The sequence below is a fragment of the Arachis ipaensis genome, chromosome B01 (assembly GCF_000816755.2).
Source record: "Arachis ipaensis cultivar K30076 chromosome B01, Araip1.1, whole genome shotgun sequence".
Taxonomy (NCBI): Eukaryota; Viridiplantae; Streptophyta; class Magnoliopsida; order Fabales; family Fabaceae; genus Arachis; species Arachis ipaensis.
Genome location: NC_029785.2, coordinates 8,250,056 through 8,265,930, shown reverse-complemented (window position 1 = coordinate 8,265,930; position 15,875 = coordinate 8,250,056). Strand labels below are relative to the sequence as shown.

The 15,875-nt window shown below is 30.1% G+C and overlaps 2 protein-coding genes across 3 annotated transcripts in view; both read left to right on the top strand.

The window, feature by feature from the left end:
* Positions 1 to 15,875, top strand: part of LOC107618402 — a 74,622-nt gene that overhangs the window by 50,570 nt on the left and 8,177 nt on the right. The window contains exon 1 of one of the 2 annotated variants that reach the window (XM_021117052.1): positions 13,379 to 13,623. The exons of the other annotated variant lie outside the window; for it this stretch is intronic. The gene's annotated coding sequence lies outside the window, so the exon portion shown is untranslated. Of the gene's footprint in view, positions 1 to 13,378; positions 13,624 to 15,875 lie in introns of those variants that run through there. 2 annotated transcript variants of the gene reach the window in all.
* Positions 13,544 to 15,387, top strand: LOC107618183. The gene is made up of 2 exons (XM_016320207.2): positions 13,544 to 13,994; positions 14,409 to 15,387. The coding sequence occupies exons 1-2, from the start codon at positions 13,666 to 13,668 to the stop codon at positions 15,265 to 15,267; spliced, it is 1,188 nt and encodes a 395-aa protein (XP_016175693.1). The 5' UTR covers positions 13,544 to 13,665; the 3' UTR covers positions 15,268 to 15,387.

The window sequence follows — 15,875 nt, the reverse complement described above, 5'->3', positions numbered from 1 at the left end:
GTGTAAATTTATTTGGGCTTGGGTCAACTTGGGATTTAGGGTTTATGGGTTCAGGGTTCATTGTTCAGGGGTTCAGTCTATTTCAAACTTTCGGTTTGCCCCGTGTATTAATTTTGGTTCACCGTGTTCATGGTTGACGGTTTAGGGTTTAGGATTTAGGGGTCTAGGGTTTAGGGTTTATGGTTCTAGGGGTTTAGGGTTTATGGTAGGGTTCAGGGTTTAGGGCTTAGGGTTTAGGGCTTAGGGTTTAGGGTTTAGCATTTAGGGTTCAGAGTTTAGTGTTCATGGTTCAGGTTCAGAGTTCAGGGTTCGGGTTCAGGGTTTAGGGTTTAGGGTTTAAGGTTTAGGGTTTATGGTTTTAGGGATTTAGGGTTTATGGGTTCAAGGTTCAGTGTTCACGGTTCTGGTTTTAGTGTTTAGGGTTTAGGGTTCAGGGTTTAGGGGTTCAGTGTGTTTCTACCTTTCGGTTCGTCCAGTGTATTAATTTCGATTCACTGTGTTCTTTTGGAGTTCGTAATGTATTGGTAAATACAGTGATTGCAATCACTAAGAACATGGAATAAAATAGTAGCCAGACAGTTCCAACAGATATATAAATATTAACATTTGATACATACATTGATATTAAGAATAGATATATTCATTAACATTGACATATATACATTTGAAAGAAGCATTGTTTGATTTTTTAACTAGTTAAACAAAATATATACAACTACTATATGCATTGTTTGATACATACATTGGCATATATACATTTGAAGTATGCATTTTTTGCTTTTTAAACAAGTTAAACAAAATATTGTTAATTACAACTAGTATATGCTATTTGCTATCTAAATCCCCAGATGTGTATTTACAATAAGGGTTGGAGAGGAAAGCAGATGGCTTGGTGAGTCTTATTGCTTCAGATTCCGAAATTACTTGGTCTCTGATTTTGTTCATTTCATGCAACATAAAATATGGACCATATTGGTATCTGAAGTCATCAATGTCTTTCTGCATTTCAATTGAAATGAATTAGTTACATAAGAAATGAACCCAAATGAAATAATAACAATGTCATTCAAAGCCCTAATCATACTGTAAAAATGCAATCACAATAACCCTACACCCTGAACACATTAAATATCAAGTAAATCAAAATCATATTAAATAACAACAAATTTCATTCAAAGCCCTAGTTATACTGTAAAAATGCAATCACAGTAACCCTAAACCCTGAACAAATTAAAAGGAGGTCACCGAAGCGAAACACATTCACTTGGTGAATCAAAATTATAAGAGCCACCGAACCGAAAATTGTTTATGTGGTGAATAAATGGTGATCAAATTTCAATCAACAAGAATAGTATTTCTACATAGAAAAGAACTATTGAACAGAGTAACAACCAACTTCAAAGCTCTAGTTACAATATCAACTTAACTGAATGAAATAAGAAAAGAAAGAAGTTTATTAATTTAGAAAGTACTTACTTGTGTCCAAGCTTTATATTTATATCTCTTCCCGCTTTTTATTTTTTGTGGATCTATTGTTTCGAGCCATTTCATCACGAATATTCCACCATCATAGCTAAGCAAGAATTGAGTATAATACGATCAATAGTATATAAAATAAAACACATTAAAAATAGCACTATAGAAGAGAAAGATTCTTACTTTGTACGTTGACCATTCAATTGGATATACTCTGCTTCCTCTCTCAGTGCATCCTCCATTAAGGGTTCCGCCCCAGCGTACACCCTCATCTGAGAAATTATTAAACCTTGAAAGAGACAAAAAAAGAGTAAATAAACAGAACTAACAACAGTCAACCAAACTCCTCTCATGTATAGAATAATTTGAATCATTTACAAGAAAATAACTTACAACAAATTTATTCATTAGTTCCTTTCTCAAATCAGGTATATCTTCTGGCTTCTTGTTGATATGGTCAAGGACATAGAATTTCTTTTTGTTTACATCAACAAGCCACAACCACCAATGCTCTCCATTGCAAATTGGGACAAATATCTGAAATTTTGCAAAATTATAGAATATTTCAGTCGAAACAATAGCAAACAAGAGAATTATCAAAGAATTTTTAGATATTACAACTTACAAATGGATGCGATGCAAGTTTCCTTTTGTCTAGAAACTGGCGGTGGTGGGCATACTGCTGAATATCAAACCTGTGGGCTTTGTTTGTCCTCTTATCAATGTACTTCACGCCATGTGTTCCCAACATAAAATTCTGCAAAATGAACATCAGTTAAATCACATTTTACCGAACTGAACATAAATCATATGCTGAATAAAACGTGAAAAACATTCATTCATCAAGAGAAAAGTTTTCTTAATGCAAAAGAACTCAACAGAAGACATAAGAATCAGGTGAACCAATATTAACATTTTCACTGAACTGAAAAGTAATTAGCACTGAATAGGAAATTTACTTACCACAATATCCATCGGCACAATGTATATTTATTCCTAATACCGCTTAATTTTTATTTCGTTGAGAATCAAGCTGTGTATACTAACCACCTACAGGATGAAAATTGATGAGATATACTATATAAAAGTGTTTAAAAAAATCATTAATGTTAACGTAATTGGCAAAGGATTTTACCACGGCATGCACTTGTTCTCCGGGCATTAGAGACATGAAATATTCTCTTAATCCCTTGTAGAGTCCCTCATGTTTCAAGACAAATATTGGTTCATATTCATTGATAATGATAACACTTTTCAATCAGCTCATTCGTGATTTTTGTTTTTTTCTGCGGGATTTTGTAAACTTGAGCCGCTGGTAAGCTTGGTTCTGAAGATGTTCCTTCAATAAATTTTAATGCTGCTATCACTTCAGCATCTACCACCGCCTCTGCCAGGATTTCAAGCTGTGAATCACTCTCTTGAGAGGGCTGACTTGGTTGAGATGCTGGTGGACTTATCCCAAGGCTAAAGGAAGGCCTTTCATCTTCCCTTTTCCTAGGTTGAGCAGCACCGTAGGATGATAGATATTTAACAATGATATTAAACAAAAATAATATTTAATCACTATAGTGAACCAAAATCCAAACAAATAGTGAACCCAAATCCAAACTTAAAGTGAACCAAAATGATATTAAACAAAAATGTTATTAAAGAAAAGCAAGTAACATACCTGTCAAATGATGACAAGATTAGAGTTTCTTTTTCTAATTGCCGTGCCACCGAAGGTTCTTGGGATTGTTCTTCATCAGAAACTTGATAGACATCGGCATCCTTGAAAAACTGTTCAATAACAGAGCTTGTAATAGACCCCATAACACCCTGCTTGTTGGGTTCTGGAGGGCAGCTATAAGAAACAGAAGAGAGTCCAAAGAAAATAACACATTGATTTCATTTCTGGTTTCAACTAAACCATAATTAAACTATGTATAAGCAGTAAATATTATCGATATTTATATAAGCAGTAAAACTTACACATTAACAGGTGCTTCTTGTTTGGATTGCTGTGCTGTTGGTTCTTCGCAGGGCTGTTGTTGCTGTTCCAGAGGTCTGCTGCATTAAACAGTAAACATTTCTATAATTATCTCAAACTATTATCATATTTAACAATGATATTTAACATAAATTACATTAATCATTATAGTGAACCGAAATTCAAACTTATAGTGAACCAAAATACAAACTTACAGTGAACCGAAATTATATTAAACAAAAGTGATATTAAAGAATTTAATGCTTACACATTAACAGGTGCTTCTTGTTCTGATTCCTATTGCACCGGTGGTTCTTGGACTTGTTGCTGTTGTTCTTTTGCAGGGCTGTTGCATTAAATAGAAAACAGTTCAATAACAACCATTAAAATTAATAAAAAGATTTTTTATGTGAAACGTACTCTTCATTAGAAACTTCATACACATAGTCATCTTTGAATAAGTCTTCAATTACAGAACTCGAAAAAGACACTATAACACCCTGCTTTTCAGCTTCTTGAGGGCAGCTGTAATAAGCAAAAGAGAGTCCAAAGACAAGAACACATTGAATTCATTTATTGTTTCAACTTAACCATAATTAAACTATTTATAAGCAGTAAATATTGAACAAGATTCATGTGGTGAATAAATATTTATTAACTTACTCATTATTAGAAGTTTGTTGTGTTTCCTCTTGTGGAGGGACATAGATGAAGTCATCCTTCATCAACTCTTCCTGAACTGAACTTGGAAAAGATAATGCAAGAGGAGGTCTGAGGAATGTAAACAAGGATAAAGTTAATGTTGAATATTTAGAATTTGTTTTGAAAAATAGGAATTTGCACATTGAAAAACTCACACTTCCAAAGCTTGAGAACGAGTTGGTTCTTGAAACTCAACGATTTGTAGGTTAGAATTAGGTGTACCTCTAGTGACATTTAAACACAATTTTCTTGTGATTAATTAAATAAAAATTATTAACTAAATCTAAAAGAGTAACATAAATATTTTTAACTTACACTTGTGGAGTTTTAGAAGTCTTTCTTGGGAAGATTTTTTTTTCTAAAATATTTGATCGAGCTTTCCGGGGTATTTTTCCTAAAAAAAGATAACAAATTAAAATTAGAAAGCAAGATTAAAAGCAAAGGTTTAGAAAGACATTAAATTCATTTTTGGGCAACCACTGAATCGAAAATACAATATGCAGTGAACCAATTTACCTGATATTGCTCGCAGCATTTACGGAAGGTGTAGAGCTTCCTTGAGTCTGTAAGACTTGCTCACTATCCATATTTACAGTCGGCACTCTAAGAAAGATAAATAAATATTAGTAATTGAATCTAGAGGAATTAGAAAACGTTGTAGCAAAAGTAAGCAAAATAAGAAAAAAAATTCGGGAATAATAAACTGAATCTTACATCTGAGAGAATTCATTTGGTGCCTGTGGAGAGTCAAACTGATCCGGAGCAACGTTTGCTGACTGAGTTCCATCATTTCTTTTCTTTGATCTTTTTTCTCTCATCATTTCCAATGCTCGCTTCTTCTTTCCGCAACATTGTCTTTTGCTTGTTCAGTTCTGAAAGTTCAAAAAATAAGTATCAAAGAATCTAGGTTATTTTCTTTTTATTATGAGTGTTTTCTCGATTTTATTTTCTCTGTAAAATAGATAAACGCATTGAATTTATACTGAATACAAGACACTAACAATGAAGTCAATCAAACTCACAGACACCACAGAACTGAAATAAATTAAAGTGCTAAACCGAAACTTAGAAGTCCACTTAACCGAAATAAATTCAAGTGCTAAACCGAAACTTAGTAGCCCACCGAACCAAAAATAAATATATATGTAATCAACAAAACGTCTCACAGAAATTATACAGTACTTACTCGCTTTCAGATTCGCTTGTACTCTTTGAATCTATAGGCACAGGCTTTGTTTTTTTGGTTTATTTTTTAACCACCTTCAGTGGTTATTTTCTTTTCTTTGTTGCGGTTTTTTTTTTATTTCTTCTTCTCTGCAATACATAAGAACAAGCGTATAAGAACAAATTTAAGCAAATACAAATTAAATGAAATTAATATGAAAATTAAACTTACTGGCTTCGGATTCAGATTTGGAGAGTCTTTCCTCTTCCGAAGAAGAATCCGTCTCAGCAATTTTCTTTTCTATTTTCTTTCCTTTTTCTTTTTTGTCCAAGTTACTTATTTTTGTTTTTTCTTTCTTTTTTTCCCTTCTGTACAGAAGTCCCTAAAACAAAAATAAGGTCTCAATTATTTAATCATCAAAATAACAAATTAATAGTTGGGTGAACCGAATGAAGAAATCCTACCAAACCGAAAAATATTCATATGGTGAATAGTACATGACAACTATTTATTCGTCAAGAAAAATGTTTCCTAATGCAGAAACATTCAATGAAAAAACTAACAATTGCAAGTAGAACAAATAAATTAATTATAACCTAAAATAGAAGTTTATTTAGTTAGTAGAGTATTTTAAAAGCATTTGAAAGTAAATTTTTTGGAGAATTTTAGTAGAGTATTTACCAATGGTTGTGTTGCTTCGGATGAAATCCGATCAATGATCATTTTCCTTGTCCAATGAGCCACCCATGGTGCAGGGGGAGCATCAGGTGCAAATGGACGGGGAAACTTGGTTTCGTGGAAGTATATCAACATTAATACAAAAACACAGCCATCAACAGACTGTTTCTTTCCGTTTCTCTTGTTTTCAACTCTTTTCATTAAAAAGTTGAGAACATGCTTTGCCTAATCCCATTCCCGAATGTTGTCCACATGAAAGATTGGTGGCTTGTGGATTGGGGAGGCCACACTTACCGTTGTGGGGAGCAAGAAGTACTTTTGTATGAAGACAACAAAAGTCCTCTTGATTTTTTTTCCGGTTCTCCTCCCCTTCTACATTCATATCCAGCACATTCCTTGTCTGCTGGATTCAGTTTGTTGTAATCAACCTTTTCAGGAAAAAGATTCCCTACAATATTTTAATAGCAAAAATCAGACAAAAACGGCTAGTTTAATTTTTCAGACACCAATGAACTGAAAATAAGTAGTAAGTGGAAAATGTATTACCTCCGTTGGTTATGCCAAGGGCAGCTGCTACTTTTCGAGGAGTTATGTATATTCTCCCCTGGAGAATTTTCAAGCATCCTTTCTCTTCATCAAACCAATCAAGCAATTCTTTCAACGGTGTATTAGAGACGTTCATTTCTGGGACATTTGCCAGGGCACCAAATTCCATTTCTTCCACAATATCTTTCTTTTCTTGACTCATTTCCCTGTACACTGTTGCCATTGCCTTTGTTTGGCATCTGCAACAGTGAGTTTTCTGCAAGTTTTGAAACAGAATGTGAGTATATATTTATAATACAAAATAGATATTATTCGAATGAAAGCGGATAAATATATTTAATGTGCTTACGTTATAATGTGTCTTATCCTTCATTGTTGCCATTTTCTTGTTGTGTTTTGCTGTAATAAAAAATTTTGGGCAATATTTCATTCAATATATCAACAAGCACAAGCATGTATATGTTAAACAAGTCAATTAAAATGCCACAACCCACCGAACCGAAAATCCTTCATGCACAGAACCAAATTTACAAAAGTTACCGAACCAAAAAATGTATATAACTAATCACACAAATAAGAACAACCACATATATCTTAATCAAATATAATGAGACAATTTTACAGTAGGATGGCCTATCAAAGTAAAAGAGTTGTCTCTAATGTCAATTGTTCTAAACAAAATTCATTCAATACATCAACAACCACAAGCATATATATGTTAAACAAGTCAATTAAAATGCCACAAACTACCGAACCGAAAATCCTTCATGCACAGAACCAAAATCACAAAGGGTACCGAACCGAAAAAATGTATATAACTATTCACACAAATAAGAACAACCACATATATCTTAATCAAATATAATGAGACAATTTTACAGTAGGATGGCTTATCAAAGTGAAAGAGTTGTCTCTAATGTCAATTGTTCTAAACAAAACTCATTCAATACATCAACAACTACAAGCATGTATATCTTAATCAAGTCAATTAATATGCCACAACCCACCGAGCCAAAAATTCTTCATGCATAGTATCAAAATCACAAAGGCCACCGAATCAAAAAATGTATATAAATATTCACACAAATAAGAACAACCACATATATCTTAATCAAATATAATGAGACAATTTTACAGTAGTATGGCTTATCAAAGTGAACGAGTTATCTCTAATATCAATTGTTCTAAACAAAAATCATTCAATACATCAACAACCACAAGCATGTATATCTTAATCAAGTTAATTAATGTGCCACAACCCATCGAACCGAAAATCCTTCATACACAGAACCAAAATCACAAAGGCCACCGAACCGAAAAACGTTCATGTGGTTAATAAATCATTATCAATTTTCAATCAACAAGAATAGTATTCTTCAATGTAAAAGAAGTACTGAAGATAGTAACAGAGCTCTAGTTAAACTATCCACACCAATAAGAACAAGCACATATATCTTAAAGCCCTAGTTATACTGTAAAAATCATTCACAATAGTTCTATTTACTAAACGAAGCAAATAAAACCAATAAAACTAAAATGAAAATAGGCGAAACGCGACATTGTAAGATTTTAAATGAACAGTAGTTTTCTCATACTTTTTGTAGTCTTTGTTGCTGTTTTCGTTTGTTTCTAGTTGTTGCTTGCAAAATCTTCTTCCGATTCCTTTACAGTAGTGGTTTCCGCAAAGAATGTGATTGAAGTTTGAGTGATGTTCAAAGAGATTCGAAGAGAATGAGTGTTTTAGTGTATTGATTTCGTGTTGAAGATGTAACGTTCTTTCATAATGAAGCGCGAATGAAAAACGAGACTTTTTTTGTGTCTCGCACGTGTTTCTCACTCTGCATTTAATGCGCCTGAATCTATTTGGGTTTGGGCTAACTTGGTTATATGATTATATGGATGTGTAGCAGTCTTGTTAATCTACTTAATATACTAAAACTGGATTTTTCCCCAGCTAATAAAGGTGACGTATCGATCCCTCGTGACTCCGTTTTTTCTCCAAAATGAATGCAATTTTCTCTATTCTAAATTATTTTATAAAAGGGTTAACCACCAAAAATGCCCCCGAATTATTCAAATGTTGACAAAAATGCACCTGAATTCTACTATCGACAAAAATACCTTTAAATAATTTAAAAACATAACAACAATACCCAACAGTAAATATATATTTTCAAAAAACTACCTTAGAGATTGAATTTTGATGTGATTTTTTACAAGAATAATTAAAAAAATGAGATATTATTATTCTTAAAATTTGATAATTTTTTTTAAGTATATATTTTTTTGTGATTTTTTAAAAGTATTATTAGTTGTTAACAAAAAAATTACAAAAAAATATATACACAACGAAAAATCACCAAATTTTAAGGATACTAATATCTCAATTTTTTAATCATGCTTGCAAAAAATTGTACCAAAATTCAATCTCTAATTTATTTTTTGAGAAATACATATTTAATGTTAGATAATCTTGCAAAAAAAAACTAACATTAAACATGTATTTATCAAAATATACATTAGAGATTGAATTTTGATGCAATTTTTTGAAAGCATAATTAAAAAAATGAGATATTATTATTTTTAAAATTTTGTGATTTTTTGTTAAGTATATATTATTTTGTAATTTTTTAAAAGTATTATTGGTTGTTAACAAAAATAATTATAAAAAAATTATATACTTAACAAAAAATTACCAATTTTTATGTATAATAATATATTATTTTTATAATCATGCTTACAAAAAATTGCATCAAAATTTAATCTCTAAGATATTTTTTAAAAATATATATTTACTGTTGGATATTGTTGTTGTGTTTTTAAATTATTTGAAGGCATTTTTGTTGATAGTAAAATTCGGGTGTATTTTTGTCAGCGTTTAAATAATTCGGGAGCATTTTTGGTGGTTAACCCTTAATAAAAATATCTTTATTATAATTATATTATAGTTAATATTTAATGTATAATTACTAATTTAGAAACATATCTTCATTATAATTATATCAAATCAATATTTAATGCGTAATTACTGTATATAATAAAAAATTACCTTAATAATAAGTAATTTACATATTTATTTTTGTTTTACTAAAGTCTATATATAGTGTTTTTCTGTGGTACATGAATCTAAATTTGAGAGTCAACTCATAATTTTATATTTTTTTTTTACTACTTCATAGAATAAGAATGTATTCTTCGTTTTTTATTGAAGTTGATCCTTTTAAGGTACAATTTATAATTTTTTATAATATTTTTCATATACTCATTCTATTATATTATTCTTTTGATAATTTATTAATTGTTGTTACTCTAGGTTATTCTTATCGTCTAATGTTTCAGTTCGATTGTCTTTTGCCACAATCGTTTACAATGCATCACATCTATGAAATACCTCATCGAGTTATCTAACTGATTCGGGTTCTAACTACATGGATGTAAGCGTTCAAAGAAGGGGCAATAATAATCTCTACTTTATCGAAGGATGGTTGGATCTACTCACCTATTATGACCAACCTAATGGAATGTGGTTAAAGTTAGCTTTCTTGGGAGGGGCTCGATTTTTGATTGAGGAATTGTTTCCACGGAACTTTGTAGGCCAAGTTCAAGTTCCATCCCCTCCATGCTTTTTACGTCTGTCTGAAAATCTTCGAAATGGAGCACATAATGAGATTGAATTCCCTCTGTTTAAGTTCAATTTTGCTAAATTCGTAACAAACTCGGATATGCAATTTCAATAATTGGTAATATATTTAAATTTTCTTATTTTAAACTTTTCGTTATTAGAATAATTTTATAACATATTATGATTTTTTTCAGAAATTACCGACTTTCTTTTGCATGCATGTAATGCCATTGAGGGGAATAAGGGTTAGTTTAGTTTCTCAGTGTGGCAATTCTATACTTTGCCGTATTGCATGGATAGCGGATGATGAAGCTTATTTAACAAGAGGATGGTCTGAATTTGCACGAATTCTAAATGTTCAAACTTATGATGTTGTTTCAGTTGGTAGTCGTTACGAGAATGACTCTATTCTATACGTGACTAAGGACTAGAATGAATTCAATATTGTTTAAGTAATTTGGTTTTAATATTAGTATTTGATTAAATTAGTATTAGAGAATTTTAAATTATTGCCTCAATTTATATATTATGAGTATTTTTTGTGGGTATACTTTTTATTACAATACTCATCTAATTGAATTAATCTAAATATTTAATAAAAATAAAGGATGAATTTGTGTTTTGAATGATAATACAATTATATATTTTTAAAGATTTTAAGACTGTGAGTAAATAAGTGATATAATAGAAAGATGCTTCTGAATATATATTCTTCCTATATTAATATACGCATACATGTCACCTCCGTATTTACCTTTTATATCACTCAATTTTCATTAAGCATAAATCATAAAAACCAATAAATACTTACTTGAGTTTGTCATTATAATTATATATATAGGGTTAATTTTTTTTTATAATACAGTCTATATATATTTATATCTATTTTTTATATAGCAAAAATAATATTATATATATTTATATATCTCTTTTTTTAACTCATTCTTAAAAATATTGGCATATAATTAATATAGATAACATATATACTGAATAAAGATCTTTATTGAATTAATTATAACGATTAATACAAGGTAATAACATAAGAATAACCTAATTATAGCAAGAATTTTCATTAAAATAATTGACTAATAATTTGAATATAATTGATATAGTTAAATTGATATAATCGAAGAGTATATAACAATTATAACAATTATAATTGATATAGTTAAATTGATATGATATAATTATAATAAGTCTCTATAATTATAGCAATATAAACCTGCTTCATATATAACAATAATATTATACATATTTATATATCTCTTTTTTTAATAATAATAATAGTCTATCCTTTTATTACAACACTCATCTAACTGAATTAATCTAAATATTTAATAAAAATAAAGGATGAATTTGTGTTTTGAATGATAATACAATTAAATATATTTTTAAAGACTTTAAAGCCGTGAGTAAATAATATAAGTGATATAAATAGAAAGATGCTTCTGAATATATATATTCTTCCTATATTAATATACGCATGCATATCACCTTCGTATTTATCTTTTATATCACTCAATTTTCATTAAGCCTAACAGAAACCATAAAAACCAATAAATACTTACTTGAATTTTAATATTGGCATATAATTAATATAGATAACATATATACTGAATAAAAATTTTTATTGAATTAATTATAACGATTAATACAAGATAATAACATAAGAATAACCTAATTATAGCAAGTTCTTCAAGTGATGCTAGATCCAGTTTATAGATATTTTCTGTTCATATTTTAAATTTATTTGATAAATAAACTCTTGAACGAATCAACGACAGTGTGATTTAATAGAGTTATAAGTGCTAATAATCTTCATTTTTTAATTTGTTTTACAGTGTGATAAAATCCATTGTTCAATCAAGCATTATTTGGCAAAGATGTTTGAGAATGATCTGATCGAGGGGAAGGTTTATGTCTTCTCAAATTTTCTGATTGAGGAATCAAGCGGAATTTTTCTGCATTAGGATTCTCTATTAATTTGTTCTTTATTTTGAGATGATTTCGATATGTTCTTACTTCAAAACAAAACAATATATAAAACTTTGTTGGTAGATTTAAGTATTACTAGATTATTTATGATCATATTGAGTATATATGTCTGATTTATTGAAAAAAGTAGATTAAATAATTATTCTATAGTTAATACGTACAATTAACACTACATTAAGAAAAGAAAAACAATGCATACAAGTTATTTTTTTATTAATTAAATTATTATAATTGAAATTAATTTTAACACAACAGCTTAAAATTATAATTTCGATCTTATCACGTGCATGGCACGGATTATTACACTTATAATATATATTATTTTTGAACTCATATCAAAATTACATATTAATAATAAAAATGAATATGCTGAGATGTAATAATATTTTCATATGTCTAAATATGTCTAAAATTTTTTTTTTATTTTTTTATTAAAACACCATAGAACATATAAAACATGCATGTGAAACGAGTGTGATGAGTGTCATTGCAGACACAACAGATACAAAAAATGTTCGCGCTTCATAGTCATTCATCACTTTCTTTATTTCTTGGGAAAATTCCACTCCCCTTCTCTACGAGATGCTAAAATGACACTCCCCTCTCCTCTATTTATAAAATGTACATTCCCCTTTCTTATAACTTTTAAAAAACCTCCTTTTTAATCTATTTTAAATTTTTTGTGTTTAAAAAATTATTGAAGGGTATCTTAAAAAAATAATTTAATTATTAATTTTTTAAAAAATATTTTGATAAAAATACAATTTAATCAATAAAAAAATAATTTATTAAAGGGTATTTTGGTAAATAAAATTAATAACAAAAAATAAAATTTTTGTTAAAGGATATTTTTGTAAAAAAATAATTTATTTTTTCTTGAAAAATGGATAAAGTTAAAATTAGTTAACACAAAAAGATTAAAATAGATTAAAGAAGAGATTTTTTAAAAGTTATAAGGGAGGAAAATGTACATTTTATAAATAGAGGGGAAGAGAATGTTATTTTAACATCTCGCAGGGGAGGGGAGTGGAATTTTCTCTTATTTCTTCTAAAATATCAAGTAGAGCATCCAACTTCCTAGTAGTTTCCGCTTTAATTCCAAGGAAAAAGGAAACAACAAATAACTTGTAGCTAACTTCTAGAATTCAGGACCACATGTAACTAACTTGTAGCTTCGGTAATTTACTACCACTGTTGCAGGGGATAATCACAATAGGATAGATGTCAAGTCAACCACACAAGCAATAAGAAATTTCCCAACTTCGAATTCATTAGAATAGTTTACATTTTGGCTTTCAGATTTGTTAAAACTAGTTGAATGGTCTGAAAGTTTTCTGGCCGTCCATATTATATTATTATTTGATTTAATGTGAATTTAAAATTTACATTACGTTATTGAGTGACAGGTAGGCATCTATTATTCCGTACAACTCTTTAATAAATACACAAACACACATGTATGAAACAAAAGCTTGAAGAATAAGAAGAGAAAGAAATTAAGAAGAATCAAGAATGTATTCTACAAGGCCTCGTTCAGTGTTAAAGAAAGACGTTAATGCCCTTTCTGAGGCACCTTCTTCTTCAGAGGGTCCAAATTCAGGTTATCTTGTTCTCCAAGATGAAGAAGCACAAAGCTACTGGTTCTTTGGTTTGTTGAAAAACAGAAACATCAGCCATTTCCCTTTTCCTCAGAGCAAGAATCTGACCGTCAGTTATACTGTTAGTAGAGGAAGAAATAAGTCCAAAACGTATTACGACAAAGTTATGTTCATTCCAGTTCTTAATCAGCCCTTGTCTTCCAACCGCTACTATGTTATATGGAGGAAAGGAAAGCATCAAGGGTATGTATGCTAATCTTTCTCCCTCCATGCTTGAATCCACAAAATAATTAATCTTGCTTTGCAATTGATATGTTTTATGGATATCCATGAATTTATCATATCAATTTAAAACCGGCTATCATGTTCTCTACTCAATAGAATTTAAAATCTAAACTTTAAAATTTAGATTTTGTGATTTAGAATTTATAATTTAAATTCAATTTTAGAATTTAAATAGTACTATATTTTTTATTTTTAAAGATTTAAAAAAATTGACAAAAAATAACTAATAATCAAAGAATTTTTTATTTTAATAAATAAATTAATTATAATAATTATTGAAATAAATAATTTAAAAAATATTTATCGAAATAAATACTTTTTCTCATCTTGTTTATCAATGAGTTACAACTGTTTTGTTATGTTGACGAGCAGGGAGGCATGTACAAGCTCAACGGAAGAGGATATGGGAACTTGTTTATGCTGCAATTTTGTGAAAGATGTTAAACCAAGACCTTTGGACCCCTTCAACCAATATCAACAATTCGAGATAATCAAGAAGAGTTCTGGTTTCCTTGCAAAGTCTGTTGCTCCTGATGGGTTCCCTCCTTTATTCTTAAGGAGGAAAGGTTGGAAAGGTTGGAAAGTTGCAGCTTCTACACCCAAGAATTACAATTTGGAAGAAGCTCTTGGCCTAAATCAATTGTTGCGCGGTCAATTACCGGCATTCGATTTCCCATTGTCTAATGATAGTTCTGGTTCTGTGGTTATTGGGAAGTGGTACTGTCCATTTATGTTTGTGAAGGAAGGAATGGAACTCAAGGACCAAATGAAAAGATCTGTGTTTTACACATTGACACTTGAGCAAAGATGGGAGAAGATTTTGTCAATGAAGAATAGTAGTGTTATTGGTAGTAAAGGTAATGATGTGGTGTTAGTGGATGTTGTTGTTGAAACAGAATTTGCTACAGTGGGTGGAAAGGAAGCTGATTGGGATGAAGGAAATGGTGTTGATGGAGTGGTTTGGTTTAGTGTGGAAAGAGAGGTTAGTGTTGGATTGAATTTGGTTATTGTGAAGAGAATGAAATGGGAGCAAGAAAGAGGTGGTTGGTTGGGTAGGAATAAGAGGCAGGAGAGGATAATTAGAGAAGAGAAATTTGGAGGGGCTATTAAATGGGAAAATTTTGGGTGTTATGTGCTTGTGGAAAGCTTTGTTTTGAAGAGAATGGATGGAAGCTTTGTGTTAACTTATGGTTTCAGACACACTCATCAAATTATGTGTAAATGGGAGTGATGACCACGTTGTCATTCGTTTCTTATGTACATACTAGTTTGGAAACTATTTGGATATAAAATTCAAGAAAAAAATAAAGAAAAGAAATGAAAGATATATGCTTTTAGTGCTGTGAAACAATCCGAAAGTATTTATATTGCAAGTGTCCATTTCAAAAGTTCAACCCTCAAAATATATAATACGGTTATTTTATAAAGGCATGAGATAATATTATGAATGGTTAAATAGTTCAATCAAACATATTCAATCAAATAAAAATGTTTTCATANAATACATCTTCAATCATGTCCAACTCCTTTAATTTTTATCCCATTTGAAAGTTTTCAATTATTCTAGACCTGATTCTTGGATTTTTCATTAGAGCAGTCTTTGATCCAATTGTTTGGATTTGGGCCTTCTTCTTGATCTAAATCGGCCCGGCAATCAAATCCCTAACCAACATTCAAAATCGAATATCCCTCTTATCTTATAAGATAAGATACGATAAATAAACTCCTACTATAAAAAGGAGTCAAGAGCTCGCTTAGGTACGACACACATTCCTAACTCTCACCTATACTTCTTAGATTCATTTTGACTTGAGCGTCAGAGCATCTTTGCAGGTATCA

Coding starts and splice junctions, on each gene's coding strand:
- LOC107618183 (XM_016320207.2), top strand. CDS start 13,666: ATGTATTCTACAAGGCCTCGTTCAGTGTTAAAGAAAGACGTTAATGCC. Junction 13,995..14,408: donor AGGAAAGGAAAGCATCAAGG/GTATGTATGCTA, acceptor GTTGACGAGCAG/GGAGGCATGTACAAGCTCAA.